A 21,158-nucleotide genomic window follows, 5' to 3' on the forward strand; every position below is an offset into this window, starting at 1 on the left:
AGGTTAATAACATGAACGATATTCCCTGTTAACTCCGATCATCCTCTCATCAACCGTCCTGTCAGAGGAGGGTGAACTATATCACAGAAACACATCTACTGACAAACATTAAACAGACAGACAAAGCCATGAGGCCAATGCTTTCCACATCTTTTCCTATGACACTATTCCCGAGTTGGAAAATTATGAGTCTCTGCCCTTTGTGTGAACAGAGAGTGCAGGTGGGGAGGGGAAGCTTTTGGAGGAGATGGTGAGATAGCGCAGGGGACAGAGGGCAGGGCTCTGCAGTGCCCACAGCTGGAGACAGTGAGGACTGCAGATGATGAGGATCAGAGTTGAGAGTGTGGTGCTGGAAAAGCACAGCAGGTCAAGCAGCATCCGAGGAGCAGGAAAATCAACGTTTTGGGCCGGAGCCTTTCATCAGGAATAAAGGCAGAGCGCCTCTGGGGGTGGAGAGATAAATGCCCACAGCTAGCCCAGTGATCATCACCCTAAAATATCAGCTCAGGCACCTCGGGACTCCTGTCCCCACTTTGGGAACATCTGGGCCGGGATAACAAACTCAGGCAGGCACCCTAACTCATGTCCCGTCCTTAACCTGGGGCCAAACATTGCTGCATCACCAGCCAGCGCTGAGGGAGTGCCGCACTGTCAGAGCGTCAGTGCTGAGGGAGTGTCGCATTATGAGAAGGTCAGTGCTGAGGGAGTGCTGCACTGTCGAAGGATCAGTGCTGAGGGAGCACCACACTGTCAGAGGGTCAGTGCTGAGGAGAGTGCCGCAGTGTCGGAGGGTCAGTGCTGAGGGAGTGTCGCATTATGAGAAGGTCAGTGCTGAGGGAGTGCTGCACTGTCGAAGGGTCAGTGCTGAGGGAGTGCTGCACTGTCGAAGGGTCAGTGCTGAGGGAGTGCCGCACTGTCAGAGCGTCAGTGCTGAGGGAGTGTCGCATTATGAGAAGGTCAGTGCTGAGGGAGTGCTGCACTGTCGAAGGGTCAGTGCTGAGGGAGTGCCGCACTGTCAGAGGGTCAGTGCTGAGGAGAGTGCCGCAGTGTCGGTGGGTCAGTGCTGAGGGACCACCACACTATCGGAGGATCAGTGTTGAGGGAGCGCCGCACCTGTCGGAGGATCAGTGTTGAGGGAGTGCCTCACAGTCAGAGGGTCAGCACTGAAGGAGTGCCGCACTGTCGGAGGGTCAGCACTGAGGGAGTGCCGCACTGTCGGAGGGTCAGCACTGAGGGAGTGCCGCACTGTCTTTCCGTAGTTTCCCTGCGGTTGCACTGTTCCCTTCAATGGATGTTAAGGATCAGACAGCTCTTCTGATATCCCGAACCAACAATCCTCACTGAACCATCACAACACCCCCAGGTACTACACATTATATTGTGAGATGGCTGCCCTTCCTTATAGAATGCTATTCAACTGTGCTGAGCCTCACACTTGTGCCCAGCTCTGCCTTAACACCCCCACCCTTCTCTTTTTAAACTCACTGTTGTCACTGAACTTTGTTCAGGAAAGGAGACCAGGACAGGTCAGCCCCAGCTGAAAGTTAAAGTTCTACATCCAAATAAATCCTAGCTCCCTCCCCCAACTCCACGGGGTCTCAACACGGCAGCTAACTCTACCCAGAACAGCTCAGAGCCAGGGCTTGTGCTGCCAGATTAACATCAGCATTAATCTGGGGGAAGGGGGTGGGGAGTAGAAAGGTCACTCAGGGATCAAGGGACAAAACGTTAAACCTGCCACTCAGGAAATGCCAATGCATCAGGAACACAAGATGCAGTCAATTTCAGAGAAAGCTGTAACCAGCGAGACGGGGCAGATACTGACAAACACAAAACCAGCAGCTCCCACCCCCAACCTGTCATCCTCCGCTGAACAAGGCTCAAGTGAGACCCTCTCTCTCTGGGAGGCAGAGCCATATGGACAAAATACTCATAGCAAACATTCTGAGCGAGAGAGTCTCTGCTGAAATTAACTCCAGATGTTGCAGAGATTGAACTCCCAATAAACAGCTGTAAACTGCAGTTACAAAGACACAGCCCAGCCCCTGATCCTCAATGCAGCATTTCAGCACATCATGCTATACTCACAGGCATCACTCATCTCATAACCCTGCCCAAAGAAATGTATCTGTCCTCGTCCCACAGCCAGTGACCAACTTCAAAACTACACAGCAATAATCCACATTGGTCCCTTCGGCAGGAACCAAGTAGAAATGGTTTCAATTAACCATTTCAGAAAGGTAGTCACCAAGAATGAGAATAAGGAGACAGGATCAGAGGGAAACAGACAGAATCAGTAATAGACAGACTGAGAGGGAGCAAAACAGAAAGAAAGTGGGAGAGAGAAAGTACAGGGGAAAGAGAGAAAGAATGTGTGTGTGAGAGAGTGAAAGAATAAGAGTGAGAGATGAGAGGTGACTCGTTACTTCTGCAGTGATGAAGTGAATTGATATGTTTAAAACAAAACAAGGTGATTATGAATCAGAAAATAATAGAAGGAAATTGCGAAAGGAATGAGATATGTAACAGCTGCATTTCTATATCACCTCTGATGTAGTAAAAAATTCCATGGTGTTTCACAGCATTGACTGTCAAACATATCTTGACCTGGAAATGTATGATGCGATATTCAACAAATAATGAAAAGAGCAGGTCCTAAGGATCATCTTTAACCAAGGGAGTGAGGTGGAGGGGGGAGGGGAGAGAGAGAGAGCATACCACAGGCCCAAGGGATTGATGTGCAACCATCAGTAAGGGATCCAATCAGATCCAGAATGTTCCAGAAAGCAGGATGAGGGTATGTAGATACTGAGGATTGAGGGGCTGGAGGAAATGAGAGAAGTGTAGGGTGGGGCAAGTCAATGGGGATATGGGAAAACAGGATGACCGTGTTTGGGCTGAGAGTGGATACAGGTCAATGAGGTAAGAGGGGAACAGGAGTCAATAGGATTTGGGATATGGGAAGCAGAATTGAAGATGGCCTCAAATGTGTAGGAGACAGATCAACTGACTCTAAAGGGGATACACTGGAATAGTCAGGTTGAAAGGTAATGAGATGTGAAGCAGACTCAGTAGCTGAGGAGTGGGTGTGCATTGTTACAGAACATGTAGCAGATGGTCTCAGCCACACACCTCAGGGTCAAATACCACACCAAGGGGAACTGGGACAAGAGTCAAAAGGTGGGATATGCTGATTTATTCTTACAGGGAGCTCGTAAAGACACAATGGACCAAATAGCCTTTTTCCAGTGTTGGAGACATTCAATAATTCTCTGATACTGTAATCCGCTCCTAACATTATTGTAGTCATACTCGTGAGACCATACACAAGGCTCAGTTCAAACAGGAACAGAATTAATGATTAATACTGTACAAACCTCTGTGTGAAATATACAGCTGGAATGGAGGTTTACTCTGAGTCTGATTGCCAGGGACAGGGGTGCTCCTACCTGTTCAAGACCCTCAATATCTGCTCGGAACCCAGACAGCAGAGGGACCTCAAGGACTGCCATGTTTGAAGATCCAGAATGCAACCATCTGTAGAAGAAACATTGCCACAGCATGGGGTTAGATGGAGAGTAAAGCTCCCTCTGCACCATCCCCATCAAACACTCCCAAGGACAGGGGACAGCACATGGTTAGATATAGAGTAAAGCTCTCTCTACAACGTCCCCATCAAATACTCCCAGGGACAGCACCGGGTTAGATATAGAGTAAAGTTCTCTCTCCACCGGCCCCATCAAACACTCCCAGGGACAGCACGGGGTTAGACACAGAGTAAAGCTCCCTCTACACCATCCCCATCAAACACTCCCAGGGACAGCACGGGGTTGGAGAAACGCTGTAAAGGGTTGTGACAGTGAGAACTACAGAATCTGAGTGTACACCTTCGTGTGGGGCAGGGCCTTGAAACGACTGATAAATCAATGGGAACTGGGTCATTTGGAAAGAGAGAGATGGACTGGAGGTGACTGACAGGGAAGCAGTGAGTCTGTGACAAGCCGGCTGTGTTCTGGGGAGTTTCGTACCTAGCACATGCCTCCACCGTGACCTTATACTCCTGGTGATCTTGGTGCGAGGCTGGATCATCATCATGGTCCAGTGCACGCTTTCTCTGGGATCGTGCAGAGCGGTTCTCGTTCCTGGACACTGGCCTGGCATGGTGCTGGTGCTGGTCACGCTCTGGCTCCTTTAAGTTGACTGAGAGCTGGAATGCTGGCTTCGCCACTGGGTCAGGAACATTGTACGTCACGTCGATCTGCAACCAGTCAACTGAGATTACAGGGAGCATGGGGCAGGAACCCCCATTCCCGCTTTGCCTCCGCACTCTCACAACAGTCCTCCCCAACAGCCTCAATGCTTGCTGTATCTGCATACTAACGGTTTGGTACTTGCATACTAGAAGACCTTCTGCACCTCAGAATTTCAATTGTTCTCTGGTGAAATAATAATCAGCTTTAACTCTTCCTTCCAAAGTTGAAAGGCTTTGTTATTTTCCCAAATTGTAACCCATCAACAAGATGTTTGCTCATCGACTCACTCAGCCCACCTGTCTGCAAACTATTTATGTGATCTTCACAATGTACTTTCCCAACTATCTCGGTGTCATCTACAAACTTAGGCATCGCGCTTTCATTCCCCTCATGTAAGTCACTGAGTATATTATAAAATGTTGAGGCATTTGCATGACTCCACACATCACAGCCTTTCAATCAGAAACACAGGCTCTCCGTGCACCCTCTGTTTTCATACAGCCAATCTTCTAACCACACTCTCTTAGCCAGTTCACCAAGGACTTGGAATTACCTCAATAACCTTTTGATGTGAGACCTTATCGTGTGACTTATAGAGTCATAGAGGTGTACAGCATGGAAACAGACCCTTCGGTCCAACTGTCCAGATATCCCAACCCAATCTAGTCCCACCTGCCAGCAACCGTCCCATATCCCTCCAAACCCTTCCTATTCATATACTCATCCAAATGCCTCTTAAATGTTGCAATTGTACCAGCCTCCACCACTTCTTCTGGCAGCTCATTCCATACACATACCACCCTGAGTGTGAAAAAGTTGCCCCTTAGGTCTCTTTTATATCTTTTCCCTCTCACCATAAACCTATGCCCTCTAGTTCTGGAGTCCTCCACCCCAGGGAAAAGACTTTGTCTATTTACCCTATCCATGCCCCTCATGATTTTATAAACCTCTATAAGGTTACCCCTCAGCCTCCGCTCCAGGGAAAACAGCCCTAGTCTATTCAATCTCTCCCTATATCTCAAATCCTCCAATCCTGGCAACATCCTTGTAAATCTTTTCTGAACCCTTTCAAGTTTCACAACATCTTTCCGATAGGAAGGAGACCAGAAATGCACGCAATATTCCAAGTGGCCGAACCAATGTCCTGTCCAGCCGCAACATGACATCCCAACTCAATACTCTGACCAATAAACGAAAGCATACCAAACGCCTTCTTAACTATCCTATCTACCTGCGACTCCACTTTCAAGGAGAAATGAACCTGCACTCCAAGGTCTCTTTGTTCAGCAACACTCCATAGGACCTTACAATTAAGTGTATAAGTCCTGCTAAGATTTGCTTTCCCAAAATGCAGTACCTCACATTTATCTGAATTAAACTCCATCTATGACTTCTGGAAATCCAAGTACAGTTCAGCTTCTCTCTGCCCAGAGCATGGATAATCCATCAAACAAATTCCAACAAACATAACTTCCATTTGATGAAACGATGCTGACCGTTCCTCTGGGAGATCAACTGGATGGATCAAAAATCAACCAGGCCGGCAGGAAGGACAGAGTGGCTTCTCTCAGAGAAATGCAATCACTTTTTACCCAATACTAAGGGATCAAATTTTCCGACACGGCTCATTAACCAGTGATTTCAATTCAGTGGTGTTACCTGCATTAAGCAGCAGCCTTCCCCCCTTGCACTGACAAACAGGCCTGTTGGGACACTCGGGATCTGGAAAAACAGGGAACAGACACAAAAATATCAGAAGGCCTTCACCGTGACATCACTGCAACAACTGAGGCAGCTCAATAAATCCAGCAGCAAGGACAGCTGCCCCCCTCTTACTGACCACTGCCTGGGAAAGACCCAGAAACAATGTGAGAAAGGAACATTTCCGTGCAGCAACTGGTTTGGCACAGCACTTGCTGAGAGTGAGAGAGAGGAAGGTGCAATTAATACACTCAAAAATGAAGAGTTATAAAGAGACGGCAAGGAAACGGAGCTCAGTCAGCCTGTCACTTAGAGAGGTTTCACAGACTAGATTAGATTAGATTAAATTAGATTACTTACAGTGTGGAAACAGGCCCTTCGGCACAACAAGTCCACACCGACCCGCCGAAGCGTAACCCACCTATTCCCCTACATTTACCCATTTACCGAACACTACGGGCAATTTAGCATGGCCAATTCACCTGACGTGCACATCTTTGGACTGTGGGAGGAAACCGGAGAAAACCCACGCAGACACGGGGAGAATGTGCAAACTCCACACAGTCAGTCGCCTGAGTCGGGAATTTATCCCGGATCTCTGGAGCTGTGAGGCAGCAGTGCTAACCACTGTGCCACCGTGCCGCCCACAAACAGTGGGATAATTCCCCAAAATTCCCTGCAGACTGTGGCCTAGAGAGTCAGGTCAGAGACTGGGGCTGAAGTGAACCAGCAAACTGGAGGCAGGAAGTGCTAAAGATGGGGTTGGGGCGGATGTGGGAGTGGGGGGCGTGGAGGTGGTAGTGGGGGTGTGTGGAGGTGGTAGTGGGGGGTGATAGAGATGGTTTTGGGGGGTGATGGAGGTGGTAGTGGGGGCGTGTGGAGTTGCTGGAGTGGGGTTGGGGGTAGCGAGGGTGGGAGTTGATGGAGGTGTTAGTGGGGGATGATGGAGGTGGTAGTGGGGGTGATGGAGGTGGTAGTGGGGGGTGATGGAGGTGGTAGTGGGGGATGATGGAGGTGGTAGTGGGGTATGATGGAGGTGGTAGTGGGGGGTGATGGAGGTGGTAGTGGGAGGTGTTGGAGGTGTTAGTGGGGGATGATGGAGGTGGTAGTGGGGGTGTGTGTGGAGGTGTGTAGAGGTGCTGGAGTGGGGTTGGTGGTGGCGAGGGTGGGGGGGTGATGGAGGTGGTAGTGGTGGCTGATGGAGGTGGTAGTGGGGGGTGATGGAGGTGGTAGTGGGGGGGTGTGGAGGTGCTGGAGTGGGGTTGGGGTGGGTTGAGGGTGGGGGTAATGGAGGTGGTAGTGGTGGGTGATGGAGATGGTAGTGGGGGGGTGATGGAGGTGGTAGTGGGGGGTTGATGGAGGTGGTAGTGGGGGGTGATGGAGGTGGTGGTGGGGGGGTGATGGAGGTGGTAGTGGGGGGGTGATGGAGGTGGTAGTGGGGGGGTGTTGGAGGTGGTAGTGGGGGGGTGATGGAGGTGGTAGTGGGGGGGTGATGGAGGTGGTAGTGGGGGGGTGATGGAGGTGGTAGTGGGGGGTGATGGAGGTGGTAGTGGGGGGTGATGGAGGTGGTAGTGGGGGGTGATGGAGGTGGTAGTGGGGGGTGATGGAGGTGGTAGTGGGGGGGTGTTGGAGGTGGTAGTGGGGGGTGATGAAGGTGGTAGTGGGGGTGTGTGTGGAGGTGTGTAGAGGTGCTGGAGTGGGGTTGGTGGTGGCGAGGGTGGGGGGGTGATGGAGGTGGTCATGGGGAGTGATGGAGGTGGTAGTGGGGGGGTGTGGAGGTGCTGGAGTGGGGTGGGGGGGACGAGGGTGGGGGTGATGGAGGTGGCAGTGGTGGCTGATGGAGGTGGTAGTGGGGGGTGATGGAGGTGGTAGTGGGGGGTGATGGAGGTGGTAGTGGGGGGTGTGGAGGTGCTGGAGTGGGGTTGGGGTGGGTTGAGGGTGGGGGTGATGGAGGTGGTAGTGGGGGGTGATGGAGATGGTAGTGGTGGGGTGTTGAGATGGTAGTGGGGGTGTGGACGTAGAAGTGAGGGGGTGTGGAGCTGGTTGTGGGGGGGTGATGGAGGTGGTAGTGGGGGGGTGTGGAGGTGCTGGAGTGGGGTTGGGGTTGGGGGTGATGGAGGTGGTAGTGGGGGATGATGGAGGTGGTAGTGGAAGGTGATGAAGGTGGTAGTGGGGGGTGATGAAGGTGGTAGTGGAAGGTGATGAAGGTGGTAGTGGGGGGTGATGAAGGTGGTAGTGGGGGGGTGATGAAGGTGGTAGTGGAGGGTGATGAAGGTGGTAGTGGGGGGTGATGGAGGTGGTAGTGGGGGGTGATGAAGGTGGTAGTGGAGGGTGATGAAGGTGGTAGTGGGGGGGTGATGAAGGTGGTAGTGGAAGGTGATGAAGGTGGTAGTGGGGGGTGATGAAGGTGGTAGTGGAAGGTGATGAAGGTGGTAGTGGGGGGTGATGAAGGTGGTATGGGGAGGTGTGGAGGTGGTATGGGGGGGAGTGAAGTGCTGGACTAGGGTTGGAGGTGATGAGGGTGGGGGTGGTAGTGGGGGGTGTGGGGGTGATGGAGGTGGTAGTGGGGGGCGTGGAGGTGGTAGTGGTGGGGTGTGGAGGTAGAAGTGAGGGGGTGTGGAGCTGGTTGTGGGGGGGTGATGGAGGTGGTAGTGGGTGGTGATGGAGGGTAGTGCGGGGGGTTGTGGGGCTGATGGACGTGGTAGTGGGGGGGTGTGAAGGTGGTAGTGGGGGGTGTGAAGGTGGTAGTGGGGGGTGTGGAGGTGGTAGTGGGGGGGGGAGTGGGGGGTGTGGAGGTGGTAGTGGTGGGGTGTGGAGGTAGAAGTGAGGGGGTGTGGACCTGGTTGTGGGGGGGTGATGGAGGTGGTAGTCGGGGGTGTGGAGGTCGTAGTGGGGGGGTAATGGAGGTGGTGGTGGGGGTTGATGGAGGTGGTAGTGGGGGGGTGTGGAGGTGGTAGTGGGGGGGTGTGGAGGTGCTGGAGTGGGGTGGGGGGGGCGAGGGTGGGGGTGATGGAGGTGGTAGTGGGGGGTGATGGAGGTGGTAGTGGGGGGGTGTGGAGGTGCTGGAGTGGGGTGGGGGGGCGAGGGTGGGGGTGATGGAGGTGGTAGTGGGGGGTGATGGAGGTGGTAGTGGGGGGTTGTGGAAGTGCTGGAGTGGGGTTGGGGGTGGGTTGAGGGTGGGGGTGATGGAGGTGGTAGTGGGGGGTGATGGAGGTGGTAGTGGGGGGGTGATGGAGGTGGTAGTGGGGGGTGATGGAGGTGGTAGTGGGGGGTGATGGAGGTGGTAGTGTTGGGGTGTGGAGGTGCTGGAGTGGGGTTGGGGGTGGCGAGGGTGGGGGGGTGATGGAGGTGGTAGTGGGAGTGTGTGGAGGTGCTGGAGTGGGGTTGGGGGTGGCGAGGGTGGGGGGGTGATGGAGGTGGTCATAGGGAGTGATGGAGGTGGTAGTGGGGGGGTGTGGAGGTGCTGGAGTGGGGTGGGGGGGCGAGGGTGGGGGTGATGGAGGTGGTAGTGGGGGGTGATGGAGGTGGTAGTGGGGGGTAATGGAGGTGGTAGTGGGGGGTTGTGGAAGTGCTGGAGTGGGGTTGGGGGTGGTGAGGGTGGGGGTGATGGAGGTGGTAGTGGGGGGGTGTGGAGGTGCTGGAGTGGGGTGGGGGGGACGAGGGTGGGGGTGATGGAGGTGGTAGTGGGGAGTGATGGAGGTGGTAGTGGGGGGGTGTGGAGGTGCTGGAGTGGGGTGGGGGTGGGTTGAGGGTGGGGGTGATGGAGGTGGTAGTGGGGGGTGATGGAGATGGTAGTGGTGGGGTGTTGAGATGGTAGTGGGGGTGTGGACGTAGAAGTGAGGGGGTGTGGAGCTGGTTGTGGGGGGGTGATGGAGGTGGTAGTGGTGGGGTGTGGAGGTGCTGGAGTGGGGTTGGGGGTGGTGTGGGTGGGAGTGATGGAGGTGGTAGTGGGGGGGGTTGTGGGGGTGATGGAGTGGGGTTGGGGGTGGTGAGGGTGGGGGTGATGGAGGTGGCAGGTTTGGGGTGTGGAAATGGTAGTGGGGGGTGTGGAGGTGGAGGGGTGGGGTGTCGAGGTGGTAGTGGGGGGGTGTCGAGGTGGTAGTGGGGGGGTGATGGAGGTGGTAGTGGTGGGGTGTCGAGGTGGTAGTGGGGGGGTGTGGAGGTGGTAGTGGGGGGGTGTCGAGGTGGTAGTGGGGGGTGTCGAGGTGGTAGTGGGGGGGTGTGGAGGTGGTAGTGGGGGGGTGTCGAGGTGGTAGTGGGGGGTGTGGAGGTGCTGGAGTGGGGGTGGGGGTGGTGGAGACAGCAATTTTAAATCTTTCAACTGAAGGCTAGCACAATGTATGAATTTTGATGGAGGTGGTAGTGGTGGGGTGTCGAGGTGGTAGTGAGGGGGTGTCGAGGTGGTAGTGAGGGGGTGTCGAGGTGGTAGTGGGGGGGTGTGGAGGTGGTAGTGAGGGGGTGTCGAGGTGGTAGTGAGGGGGTGTCGAGGTGGTAGTGAGGGGGTGTCGAGGTGGTAGTGAGGGGGTGTCGAGGTGGTAGTGGGGGGGTGTGGAGGTGGTAGTGAGGGGGTGTGGAGGTGGTAGTGGGGGGGTGTGGAGGTGGTAGTGAGGGGGTGTGGAGGTGGTAGTGAGGGGGTGTGGAGGTGGTAGTGAGGGGGTGTGGAGGTGGTAGTGAGGGGGTGTCGAGGTGGTAGTGGGGGGGTGTGGAGGTGGTAGTGAGGGGGTGTGGAGGTGGTAGTGGGCAGGTGTGGAGGTGGTAGTGAGGGGGTGTGGAGGTGGTAGTGAGGGGGTGTGGAGGTGGAGGGGTGGGGTGTGGAGGTGGTGGGGGGGTGTGGAGGTGGTAGTGGGGGGTGTGGAGGTGGTAGTGGGGGGGTGTGGAGGTGGTAGTGAGGGGGTGTGGAGGTGGTAGTGGGGGGGTGTGGAGGTGGTAGTGGGGGGTGTGGAGGTGGTGGGGGGGTGTGGAGGTGGTAGTGGTGGGGTGTGGAGGTGGTGGGGGGGTGTGGAGGTGGTAGTGGGGGGTGTGGAGGTGGTAGTGGGGGGTGTGGAGGTGGTTGTGGAACTGGGAATGGGGAGTTCATGCAGGTGGTAGTGGGGGGTGTGGAGGTAGAAGTGGGAGGGTGATGGAGGTGGTAGTGGGGGGTGTGATGGAGGTGGTAGTGGGGGGTGTGGAGATGGTGGTTCGGTGTGGAGATGGTAGTGGGGGGGTGTCGAGGTGGTAGTGGGGGGGTGTGGAGGTGGTAGTGAGGGGGTGTGGAGGTGGTAGTGATGGGGTGTGGAGGTGGTAGTGATGGGGTGTGGAGGTGGTAGTGAGGGGGTGTGGAGGTGGTAGTGAGGGGGTGTGGAGGTGGTAGTGAGGGGGTGTGGAGGTGGTAATGGGGGGGTGTGGAGGTGGTAATGGGGGGGTGTGGAGGTGGTAGTGAGGGGGTGTGGAGGTGGTAGTGGGGGGGTGTGGAGGTGGTAGTGAGGGGGTGTGGAGGTGGTAGTGAGGGGGTGTGGAGGTGGTAGTGAGGGGGTGTGGAGGTGGTAGTGAGGGGGTGTGGAGGTGGTAGTGAGGGGGTGTGGAGGTGGTAGTGAGGGGGTGTGAAGGTAGTGGGTGATGCAGGTGGTAGTGGTGGGGTGTGTAGGTTTTGGTGGGTGGGTGTGGAGGTGGTAGTGGGGCGGTGTGGGGGTGGTAGTGGGGTGGTGTGGAGGTGGTAGTGGGGGGACGTGTGTAGGTGGTAGTGGGGGGTGTAGGGGTGGTAGTGGGGGGGCGTGTAAGGTGGTAGTGGGGGGTGGTAGTGGGAGGTGATGGAGGTGGTAGTGGTGGGGTGTGGAGGTGGAAGTGAGAGGGTGTGGAGCTGGTTGTGGGGGGGGTGATGGAGGTGATGGTGGGGGTGATGGAGGTGGTAGTGGGGGGTGTGGAGGTGGTAGTGGGGGAGTGTGGAGGTCGTATTCGGGGGTTGTGGAGGTGGTAGTGGGGGGGTGATGGAGGTGGTAGTGGGGTTTGATGGAGGTGGTAGTCGGGGGGTGTGGAGATGGTAGTGTTGGGGTGTGGAGGTGTTAGTGGGTGGGTGATGGAGGTGGTAGTCGGGGGGTTGTGGAAGTGCTGGAGTGGGGTTGGGGGTGGTGAGGGTGTGGAGCTGGTAGTGGGGGGTGTGGAGCTGGTAGTGTTGGTGTGTGGAGATGGTAGTGGGGAGGGGTGTGGAGCTGGTAGTGGGGGGTGTGGAGCTGGTAGTGAGGGGGTGTGGAGATGGTAGTGGGGAGGGGTGTGGAGCTGGTAGTGAGGGGGTGTGGAGGTGGTAGTGAGGGGGTGATGCAGGTGTTAGTGGTGGGGTGTGTAGGTGGTGGTGGTGGGGTGTGTAGGTGGTGGTGGGTGGGTGTCGAGGTGGTAATGGAGAAGTGTGGAGGTGGTAGTGGGGGGCGTGTGTAGGTGGTAGTGGGGGGCATGTGTAGGTGGTAGTGGGGGGGGGCGTGTGTAGGTGGTAGTGGGGGGGTGATTGAGGTGGTAGTGAGGGGGTGTGGAGGTGGTAGTGAGGGGGTGTGGAGGTAGAAGTGAGGGGGTGTGGAGGTGGTAGTGAGGGGGTGTGGAGGTGGTAGTGAGGGGGTGTGGAGGTGGTAGTGAGGGGGTGTGGAGGTGGTAGTGAGGGGGTGTGAAGGTAGTGGGTGATGCAGGTGGTAGTGGTGGGGTGTGTAGGTTTTGGTGGGTGGGTGTGGAGGTGGTAGTGGGGCGGTGTGGGGGTGGTAGTGGGGGGGTGTGTAAGGTGGTAGTGGGGGGGGTGTGGAGGTGGTAGTGGGGGGTGGTAGTGGGAGGTGATGGAGGTGGTAGTGGGAGGGTGATGGAGGTGGTAGTGGGGGGTGTGGAGGTAGAAGTGAGAGGGTGTGGAGCTGGTTGTGGGGGGGGTGATGGAGGTGATGGTGGGGGTGATGGAGGTGGTAGTGGGGGGTGTGGAGGTGGTAGTGGGGGGGTGTGGAGGTCGTATTCGGGGGTTGTGGAGGTGGTAGTGGGGGGGTGATGGAGGTGGTAGTGGGGTTTGATGGAGGTGGTAGTGGGGTTTGATGGAGGTGGTAGTCGGGGGGTGTGGAGGTGGTAGTGTTGGGGTGTGGAGGTGTTAGTGGGTGGGTGATGGAGGTGGTAGTCGGGGGGTTGTGGAAGTGCTGGAGTGGGGTTGGGGGTGGTGAGGGTGGGGGTGATGGAGGTGGTAGTTGGGGTGATGGAGATGGCAGTGGTGGGGTGTGGAGGTGGTAGTGGTGGGGTGTGGAGGTGGTAGTGGGGGATGATGGAGGTGGTAGTGGGGGGGTGTCGAGGTGGTGGGGGGGAGTGATGGAGGCGGTAGTAGGGGGGTGATGGAGGTGGTAGTGGGGGGGTGATGGAGGTGGTAGTGGGGGGGTAATGGAGGTGGTAGTGGGGGGGTGATGGAGGTGGTAGTGGGGGATGATGGAGGTGGTAGTGGGGGGGTGATGGAGGTGGTAGTGGGGGATGATGGAGGTGGTAGTGGGGGGGTGATGGAGGTGGTAGTGGGGGGATGATGGAGGTGGTAGTGGGAGGTGATGGAGGTGGTGGTGGGGGGGTGTGGAGGTGGTAGTGGGGTGTGATGGAGGTGGTAGTGGGGGGGTGTGGAGGTGGTAGTGGGGGGGTGTGGAGGTGGTAGTGAGGGGGTGTCAAGGTGGTAGTGGGGGGGTGTCGAGGTGGTAGTGGGAGGTGATGGAGGTGGTGGTGGGGGGGTGTGGAGGTGGTAGTGGGGTGTGATGGAGGTGGTAGTGGGGGGGTGTCAAGGTGGTGGTGGGGGGGTGTCGAGGTGGTTGTGGGGGGGTGTCGAGGTGGTAGTGGGGGGTGTCGAGGTGGTAGTGGGGGGGTGTGGAGCTGGTAGTGGTGGGGTGTGGATGTGGCAGTGGGGGGGTGTGGAGGTGTTAGTGGGGGGTGATGGAGGTGGTAGTGGGGGGTGTTGGAGGTGGTAGTGGGGGGGTGTTGGAGGTGGTAGTGGGGGGGTGTTGGAGGTGGTAGTGGGGGGGTGTTGGAGGTGGTAGTGGGGGGTGATGAAGGTGGTAGTGGAGGGTGATGAAGGTGGTAGTGGGGGGTGATGAAGGTGGTAGTGGGGGGTGATGAAGGTGGTAGTGGGGGGTGATGAAGGTGGTAGTGGGGGGTGATGAAGGTGGTATGGGGAGGTGTGGAGGTGGTAGTGGGGGGAGCGTGAAGTGCTGGACAAGGGTTGGAGGTGACGAGGGTGGGGGTGGTAGTGGGGGGTGTGGGGATGATGGAGGTGGTAGTGGGGGGTGTGAAGGTGGTAGTGGGGGGTGTGAAGGTGGTAGTGGGGGGTGTGGAGGTGGTAGTGGTGGGGTGTGGAGGTAGAAGTGAGGGGGTGTGGACCTGGTTGTGGGGGGGTGATGGAGGTGGTAGTCGGGGGTGATGGAGGTGGTAGTGGTGGGGTGATGGAGGTGGTAGTGGTGGGGTGATGGAGGTGGTAGTGGTGGGGTGATGGAGGTGGTAGTCGGGGGTGATGGAGGTGGTAGTGGTGGGGTGATGGAGGTGGTAGTGGGGGGGTGATGGAGGTGGTAGTGGGGGGGTGATGGAGGTGGTAGTGGGGGGTGATGGAGGTGGTAGTGGGGGGTGATGGAGGTGGTAGTGGGGGGGTGATGGAGGTGGTAGTGGGGGGGTGATGGAGGTGGTAGTGGGGGGGTGATGGAGGTGGTAGTGGGGGGGTGATGGAGGTGGTAGTGGGGGGTGATGGAGGTGGTAGTGGGGGGGGTGATGGAAGTGGTAGTGGGGGGGTGATGGAGGTGGTAGTGGGGGGGTGATGGAGGTGGTAGTGGGGGGGTGATGGAGGTGGTAGTGGGGGGGTGATGGAGGTGGTAGTGGGGAGTGATGGAGGTGGTAGTGGGGGGGTGTTGGAGGTGGTAGTGGGGGGTGATGAAGGTGGTAGTGGGGGTGTGTGTAGAGGTGCTGGAGTGGGGTTGGTGGTGGCGAGGGTGGGGGGGTGATGGAGGTGGTCATGGGGAGTGATGGAGGTGGTAGTGGGGGGGTGTGGAGGTGCTGGAGTGGGGTGGGGGGGACGAGGGTGGGGGTGATGGTGGTGGTAGTGGTGGCTGATGGAGGTGGTAGTGGGGGGTAATGGAGGTGGTAGTGGGGGGGTGTGGAGGTGCTGGAGTGGGGTTGGGGTGGGTTGAGGGTGGGGGTGATGGAGGTGGTAGTGGGGGGGTGTGGAGGTGCTGGAGTGGGGTGGGGAGGACGAGGGTGGGGGTGATGGAGGTGGTAGTGGTGGCTGATGGAGGTGGTAGTGGGGGGTGATGGAGGTGGTAGTGGGGGGTGTGGAGGTGCTGGAGTGGGGTTGGGGTGGGTTGAGGGTGGGGGTGATGGAGGTGGTAGTGGGGGGTGATGGAGATGGTAGTGGTGGGGTGTTGAGATGGTAGTGGGGGTGTGGACGTAGAAGTGAGGGGGTGTGGAGCTGGTTGTGGGGGGGTGATGGAGGTGGTAGTGGGGGGGTGTGGAGGTGCTGGAGTGGGGTTGGGGTTGGGAGTGATGGAGGTGGTGGTGGGGTGATGGAGGTGGTAGTGGGGGATGATGGAGGTGGTAGTGGGGGATGATGGAGGTGGTAGTGGGGGTTGTTGGAGGTGGTAGTGGAGGGCGATGAAGGTGGTAGTGGGGGGTGATGAAGGTGGTAGTGGAGGGTGATGAAGGTGGTAGTGGGGGGTGATGAAGGTGGTAGTGGAAGGTGATGAAGGTGGTAGTGGGGGGTGATGAAGGTGGTATGGGGAGGTGTGGAGGTGGTAGTGGGGGGGAGTGAAGTGCTGGACTAGGGTTGGAGGTGACGAGGGTGGGGGTGGTAGTGGGGGGTGTGGGGGTGATGGAGGTGGTAGTGGGGGGTGATGGAGGTGGTAGTGGGGGTGTGTGGAGGTGCTGGAGTGGGGTGGGGGGGGCGAGGGTGGGGGTGATGGAGGTGGTAGTGGGGGGTGATGGAGTTGGTAGTGGGGGGTTGTGGAAGTGCTGGAGTGGGGTTGGGGGTGGGTTGAGGGTGGGGGTGATGGAGGTGGTAGTGGGGGGTGATGGAGGTGGTAGTGGGGGGTTGTGGAAGTGCTGGAGTGGGGTTGGGGGTGGTGAGGGTGGGGGTGATGGAGGTGGTAGTGGGGGGTGATGGAGATGGTAGTGGTGGGGTGTTGAGATGGTAGTGGGGGTGTGGACGTAGAAGTGAGGGGGTGTGGAGCTGGTTGTGGGGGGGTGATGGAGGTGGTAGTGGTGGGGTGTGGAGGTGCTGGAGTGGGGTTGGGGGTGGTGTGGGTGGGAGTGATGGAGGTGGTAGTGGGGGGGGTTGTGGGGGTGATGGAGGTGGTAGTGGGGGGTGATGGAGGTGGCAGTAGGGGGGTGATGGAGGTGTTAGTGGGGGTTTTGTGGAAGTGCTGGAGTGGGGTTGGGGGTGGTGAGGGTGGGGGTGATGGAGGTGGCAGTGGTGGGGTGTGGAAATGGTAGTGGGGGGTGTGGAGGTGGAGGGGTGGGGTGTGGAGGTGGTAGTGGGGGGGGTGTGGAGCTGGTAGTGGTGGGGTGTGGATGTGGCAGTGGGGGGGGTGTTGGAGGTGGTAGTGGGGGGTGATGGAGGTGGTAGTGGGGGGGTGTGGAGGTGGTAGTGGGGGGGTGTTGGAGGTGGTAGTGGGGGGGGTGTTGGAGGTGGTAGTGGGGGGGTGTTGGAGGTGGTAGTGGGGGGGTGATGAAGGTGGTAGTGGGGGGGTGATGAAGGTGGTAGTGGGGGGGTGATGAAGGTGGTAGTGGAGGGTGATGAAGGTGGTAGTGGGGGGTGATGAAGGTGGTATGGGGAGGTGTGGAGGTGGTAGTGGGGGGGGCGTGAAGTGCTGGACAAGGGTTGGAGGTGACGAGGGTGGGGGTGGTAGTGGGGGGTGTGAAGGTGGTAGTGGGGGTGATGGAGGTGGTAGTGGGGGTGATGGAGGTGGTAGTGGGGGGTGATGGAGGTGGTAGTGGGGGGTGATGGAGGTGGTAGTGGTGGGTGATGAAGGTGGTAGTGGGGGGGTGTGGAGGTGGTAGTGGGGGTTGATGGAGGTTCTAGTGGGTGGGGTGTGGAGGTGGTAGTGGGGGTTGATGGAGGTTCTAGTGGGTGGGGTGTGGAGGTGGTAGTGGGGGTTGATGGAGGTGGTAGTGGGGGGTTGATGGAGGTGGTAGTGGGGGCGATGGAGGTGGTAGTGATGGGGTGTGGAGGTGGTAGTGAGGGGGTGTGGAGGTGGTAGTGAGGGGGTGTGGAGGTGGTAGTGAGGGGGTGTGGAGGTGGTAGTGAGGGGGTGTGGAGGTGGTAGTGGGCAGGTGTGGAGGTGGTAGTGAGGGGGTGTGGAGGTGGTAGTGGGCAGGTGTGGAGGTGGTAGTGAGGGGGTGTGGAGGTGGTAGTGAGGGGGTGTGGAGGTGGTAGTGAGGGGGTGTGGAGGTGGTAGTGAGGGGGTGTCGAGGTGGTAGTGGGGGGGTGTCGAGGTGGTAGTGGGGGGGTGTGGAGGTGGTAGTGGGGGGGTGTGGAGGTGGTAGTGAGGGGGTGTGGAGGTGGTAGTGAGGGGGTGTGGAGGTGGTAGTGAGGGGGTGTGGAGGTGGTAGTGAGGGGGTGTCGAGGTGGTAGTGGGGGGGTGTCGAGGTGGTAGTGGGGGGGTGTGGAGGTGGTAGTGGGGGGGTGTGGAGGTGGTAGTGAGGGGGTGTGGAGGTGGTAGTGAGGGGGTGTGGAGGTGGTAGTGAGGGGGTGTCGAGGTGGTAGTGGGGGGGTGTCGAGGTGGTAGTGGGGGGGTGTGGAGGTGGTAGTGGGGGGGTGTGGAGGTGGTAGTGAGGGGGTGTGGAGGTGGTAGTGAGGGGGTGTGGAGGTGGTAGTGAGGGGGTGTGGAGGTGGTAGTGAGGGGGTGTGGAGGTGGTAGTGAGGGGGTGTGGAGGTGGTAGTGAGGGGGTGTCGAGGTGGTAGTGGGGGGGTGTCGAGGTGGTAGTGGGGGGGTGTGGAGGTGGTAGTGAGGGGGTGTGGAGGTGGTAGTGGGGGGGTGTGGAGGTGGTAGTGAGGGGGTGTGGAGGTGGTAGTGGGCAGGTGTGGAGGTGGTAATGGGGGGGTGTGGAGGTGGTAGTGAGGGGGTGTGGAGGTGGAGGGGTGGGGTGTGGAGGTGGTGGGGGGGTGTGGAGGTGGTAGTGGGGGGGTGTGGAGGTGGTAGTGGGGGGTGTGGAGGTGGTGGGGGGGTGTGGAGGTGGTAGTGGGGGGGTGTGGAGGTGGAGGGGTGGGGTGTGGAGGTGGTGGGGGGGTGTGGAGGTGGTAGTGGGGGGGTGTGGAGGTGGTAGTGGGGGGTGTGGAGGTGGTGGGGGGGTGTGGAGGTGGTAGTGGGGGGGTGTGGAGGTAGTGGGGGGTGTGGAGGTGGTAGTGGGGGGTGTGGAGGTAGTGGGGGGTGTGGAGGTGGTAGTGGGGGGTGTGGAGGTGGTAGTGGGGGGTGTGGAGGTGGTAGTGGGGGGTGTGGAGGTGGTTGTGGAACTGGGAATGGGGAGTTCATGCAGGTGGTAGTGGTGGGGTGTGGAGATGGTGGTGGGTCGGTGTTGAGGTGGTAGTGGGGGGTGTGGAGGTAGAAGTGGGAGGGTGATGGAGGTGGTAGTGGGGGGTGTGATGGAGATGGTAGTGATGGGGTGTGGAGGTGGTAGTGAGGGGGTGTGGAGGTGGTAGTGAGGGGGTGTGGAGGTGGTAGTGAGGGGGTGTGGAGGTGGAAGTGAGAGGGTGTGGAGCTGGTTGTGGGGGGGGTGATGGAGGTGATGGTGGGGGTGATGGAGGTGGTAGTGGGGGGTGTGGAGGTGGTAGTGGGGGAGTGTGGAGGTCGTATTCGGGGGTTGTGGAGGTGGTAGTGGGGGGGTGATGGAGGTGGTAGTGGGGTTTGATGGAGGTGGTAGTCGGGGGGTGTGGAGATGGTAGTGTTGGGGTGTGGAGGTGTTAGTGGGTGGGTGATGGAGGTGGTAGTCGGGGGGTTGTGGAAGTGCTGGAGTGGGGTTGGGGGTGGTGAGGGTGTGGAGCTGGTAGTGGGGAGGGGTGTGGAGCTGGTAGTGGGGGGTGTGGAGCTGGTAGTGTTGGTGTGTGGAGATGGTAGTGGGGAGGGGTGTGGAGCTGGTAGTGGGGGGTGTGGAGCTGGTAGTGAGGGGGTGTGGAGATGGTAGTGGGGAGGGGTGTGGAGCTGGTAGTGAGGGGGTGTGGAGGTGGTAGTGAGGGGGTGTGGAGATGGTAGTGGGGAGGGGTGTGGAGCTGGTAGTGGGGGGTGTGGAGCTGGTAGTGAGGGGGTGTGGAGATGGTAGTGGGGAGGGGTGTGGAGCTGGTAGTGAGGGGGTGTGGAGGTGGTAGTGAGGGGGTGATGCAGGTGTTAGTGGTGGGGTGTGTAGGTGGTGGTGGTGGGGTGTGTAGGTGGTGGTGGGTGGGTGTCGAGGTGGTAATGGAGAAGTGTGGAGGTGGTAGTGGGGGGCGTGTGTAGGTGGTAGTGGGGGGCATGTGTAGGTGGTAGTGGGGGGGGGCGTGTGTAGGTGGTAGTGGGGGGGTGATTGAGGTGGTAGTGAGGGGGTGTGGAGGTGGTAGTGAGGGGGTGTGGAGGTAGAAGTGAGGGGGTGTGGAGGTGGTAGTGAGGGGGTGTGGAGGTGGTAGTGAGGGGGTGTGGAGGTGGTAGTGAGGGGGTGTGGAGGTGGTAGTGAGGGGGTGTGGAGGTGGTAGTGAGGGGGTGTGAAGGTAGAAGTGAGGGGGTGTGGAGGTGGTAGTGAGGGGGTGTGGAGGTGGTAGTGAGGGGGTGTGGAGGTGGTAGTGAGGGGGTGTGGAGGTGGTAGTGAGGGGGTGTGGAGGTGGTAGTGAGGGGGTGTGGAGGTGGTAGTGAGGGGGTGTGAAGGTAGTGGGTGATGCAGGTGGTAGTGGTGGGGTGTGTAGGTTTTGGTGGGTGGGTGTGGAGGTGGTAGTGGGGCGGTGTGGGGGTGGTAGTGGGGGGGTGTGTAAGGTGGTAGTGGGGGGGGTGTGGAGGTGGTAGTGGGGGGCATGTGTAGGTGGTAGTGGGGGGGGGCGTGTGTAGGTGGTAGTGGGGGGGTGATTGAGGTGGTAGTGAGGGGGTGTGGAGGTGGTAGTGAGGGGTGTGGAGGTAGAAGTGAGGGGGTGTGGAGGTGGTAGTGAGGGGGTGTGGAGGTGGTAGTGAGGGGGTGTGGAGGTGGTAGTGAGGGGGTGTGGAGGTGGTAGTGAGGGGGTGTGGAGGTGGTAGTGAGGGGGTGTGAAGGTAGTGGGTGATGCAGGTGGTAGTGGTGGGGTGTGTAGGTTTTGGTGGGTGGGTGTGGAGGTGGTAGTGGGGCGGTGTGGGGGTGGTAGTGGGGGGGTGTGTAAGGTGGTAGTGGGGGGGGTGTGGAGGTGGTAGTGGGGGGTGGTAGTGGGAGGTGATGGAGGTGGTAGTGGGAGGGTGATGGAGGTGGTAGTGGGGGGTGTGGAGGTAGAAGTGAGAGGGTGTGGAGCTGGTTGTGGGGGGGGTGATGGAGGTGATGGTGGGGGTGATGGAGGTGGTAGTGGGGGGTGTGGAGGTGGTAGTGGGGGGGTGTGGAGGTCGTATTCGGGGGTTGTGGAGGTGGTAGTGGGGGGGTGATGGAGGTGGTAGTGGGGTTTGATGGAGGTGGTAGTGGGGGGGTGTGGAGGTGGTAGTGTTGGGGTGTGGAGGTGTTAGTGGGTGGGTGATGGAGGTGGTAGTCGGGGGGTTGTGGAAGTGCTGGAGTGGGGTTGGGGGTGGTGAGGGTGGGGGTGATGGAGGTGGTAGTTGGGGTGATGGAGATGGCAGTGGTGGGGTGTGGAGGTGGTAGTGGTGGGGTGTGGAGGTGGTAGTGGGGGGGTGATGGAGGTGGTAGTGGGGGATGATGGAGGTGGTAGTGGGGGGGTGTCGAGGTGGTGGGGGGGAGTGATGGAGGCGGTAGTAGGGGGGTGATGGAGGTGGTAGTGGGGGGGTGATGGAGGTGGTAGTGGGGGGGTGATGGAGGTGGTAGTGGGGGGGTGATGGAGGTGGTAGTGGGGGATGATGGAGGTGGTAGTGGGGGGGTGATGGAGGTGGTAGTGGGGGATGATGGAGGTGGTAGTGGGGGGGTGATGGAGGTGGTAGTGGGGGGATGATGGAGGTGGTAGTGGGAGGTGATGGAGGTGGTGGTGGGGGGGTGTGGAGGTGGTAGTGGGGTGTGATGGAGGTGGTAGTGGGGGGTGATGGAGGTGGTAGTGGGGGGGTGTCAAGGTGGTGG

The 21,158-nt window shown here is 58.8% G+C and overlaps 1 protein-coding gene across 6 annotated transcripts in view; it reads right to left on the reverse strand.

The window, feature by feature from the left end:
- Positions 1-21,158, reverse strand: part of cpamd8 (C3 and PZP like alpha-2-macroglobulin domain containing 8) — a 318,016-nt gene that overhangs the window by 33,824 nt on the left and 263,034 nt on the right. For 4 of the 6 annotated variants that reach the window (XM_072594465.1, XM_072594462.1, XM_072594461.1 and 1 more), the window contains 3 exons: positions 5,913-5,975; positions 4,029-4,258; positions 3,378-3,537 (listed from right to left, as the gene is read on the reverse strand). In XM_072594465.1, the coding sequence (XP_072450566.1) occupies positions 3,378-3,537; positions 4,029-4,258; positions 5,913-5,975 (453 nt within the window). The remainder of the gene's footprint in view (positions 1-3,377; positions 3,538-4,028; positions 4,259-5,912; positions 5,976-21,158) is intronic. The other 2 variants (XM_072594464.1, XM_072594463.1) reach the window with 1 other exon arrangement.

The sequence above is a fragment of the Chiloscyllium punctatum genome, chromosome 24 (assembly GCF_047496795.1).
Source record: "Chiloscyllium punctatum isolate Juve2018m chromosome 24, sChiPun1.3, whole genome shotgun sequence".
NCBI classification, from domain to species: Eukaryota; Metazoa; Chordata; class Chondrichthyes; order Orectolobiformes; family Hemiscylliidae; genus Chiloscyllium; species Chiloscyllium punctatum.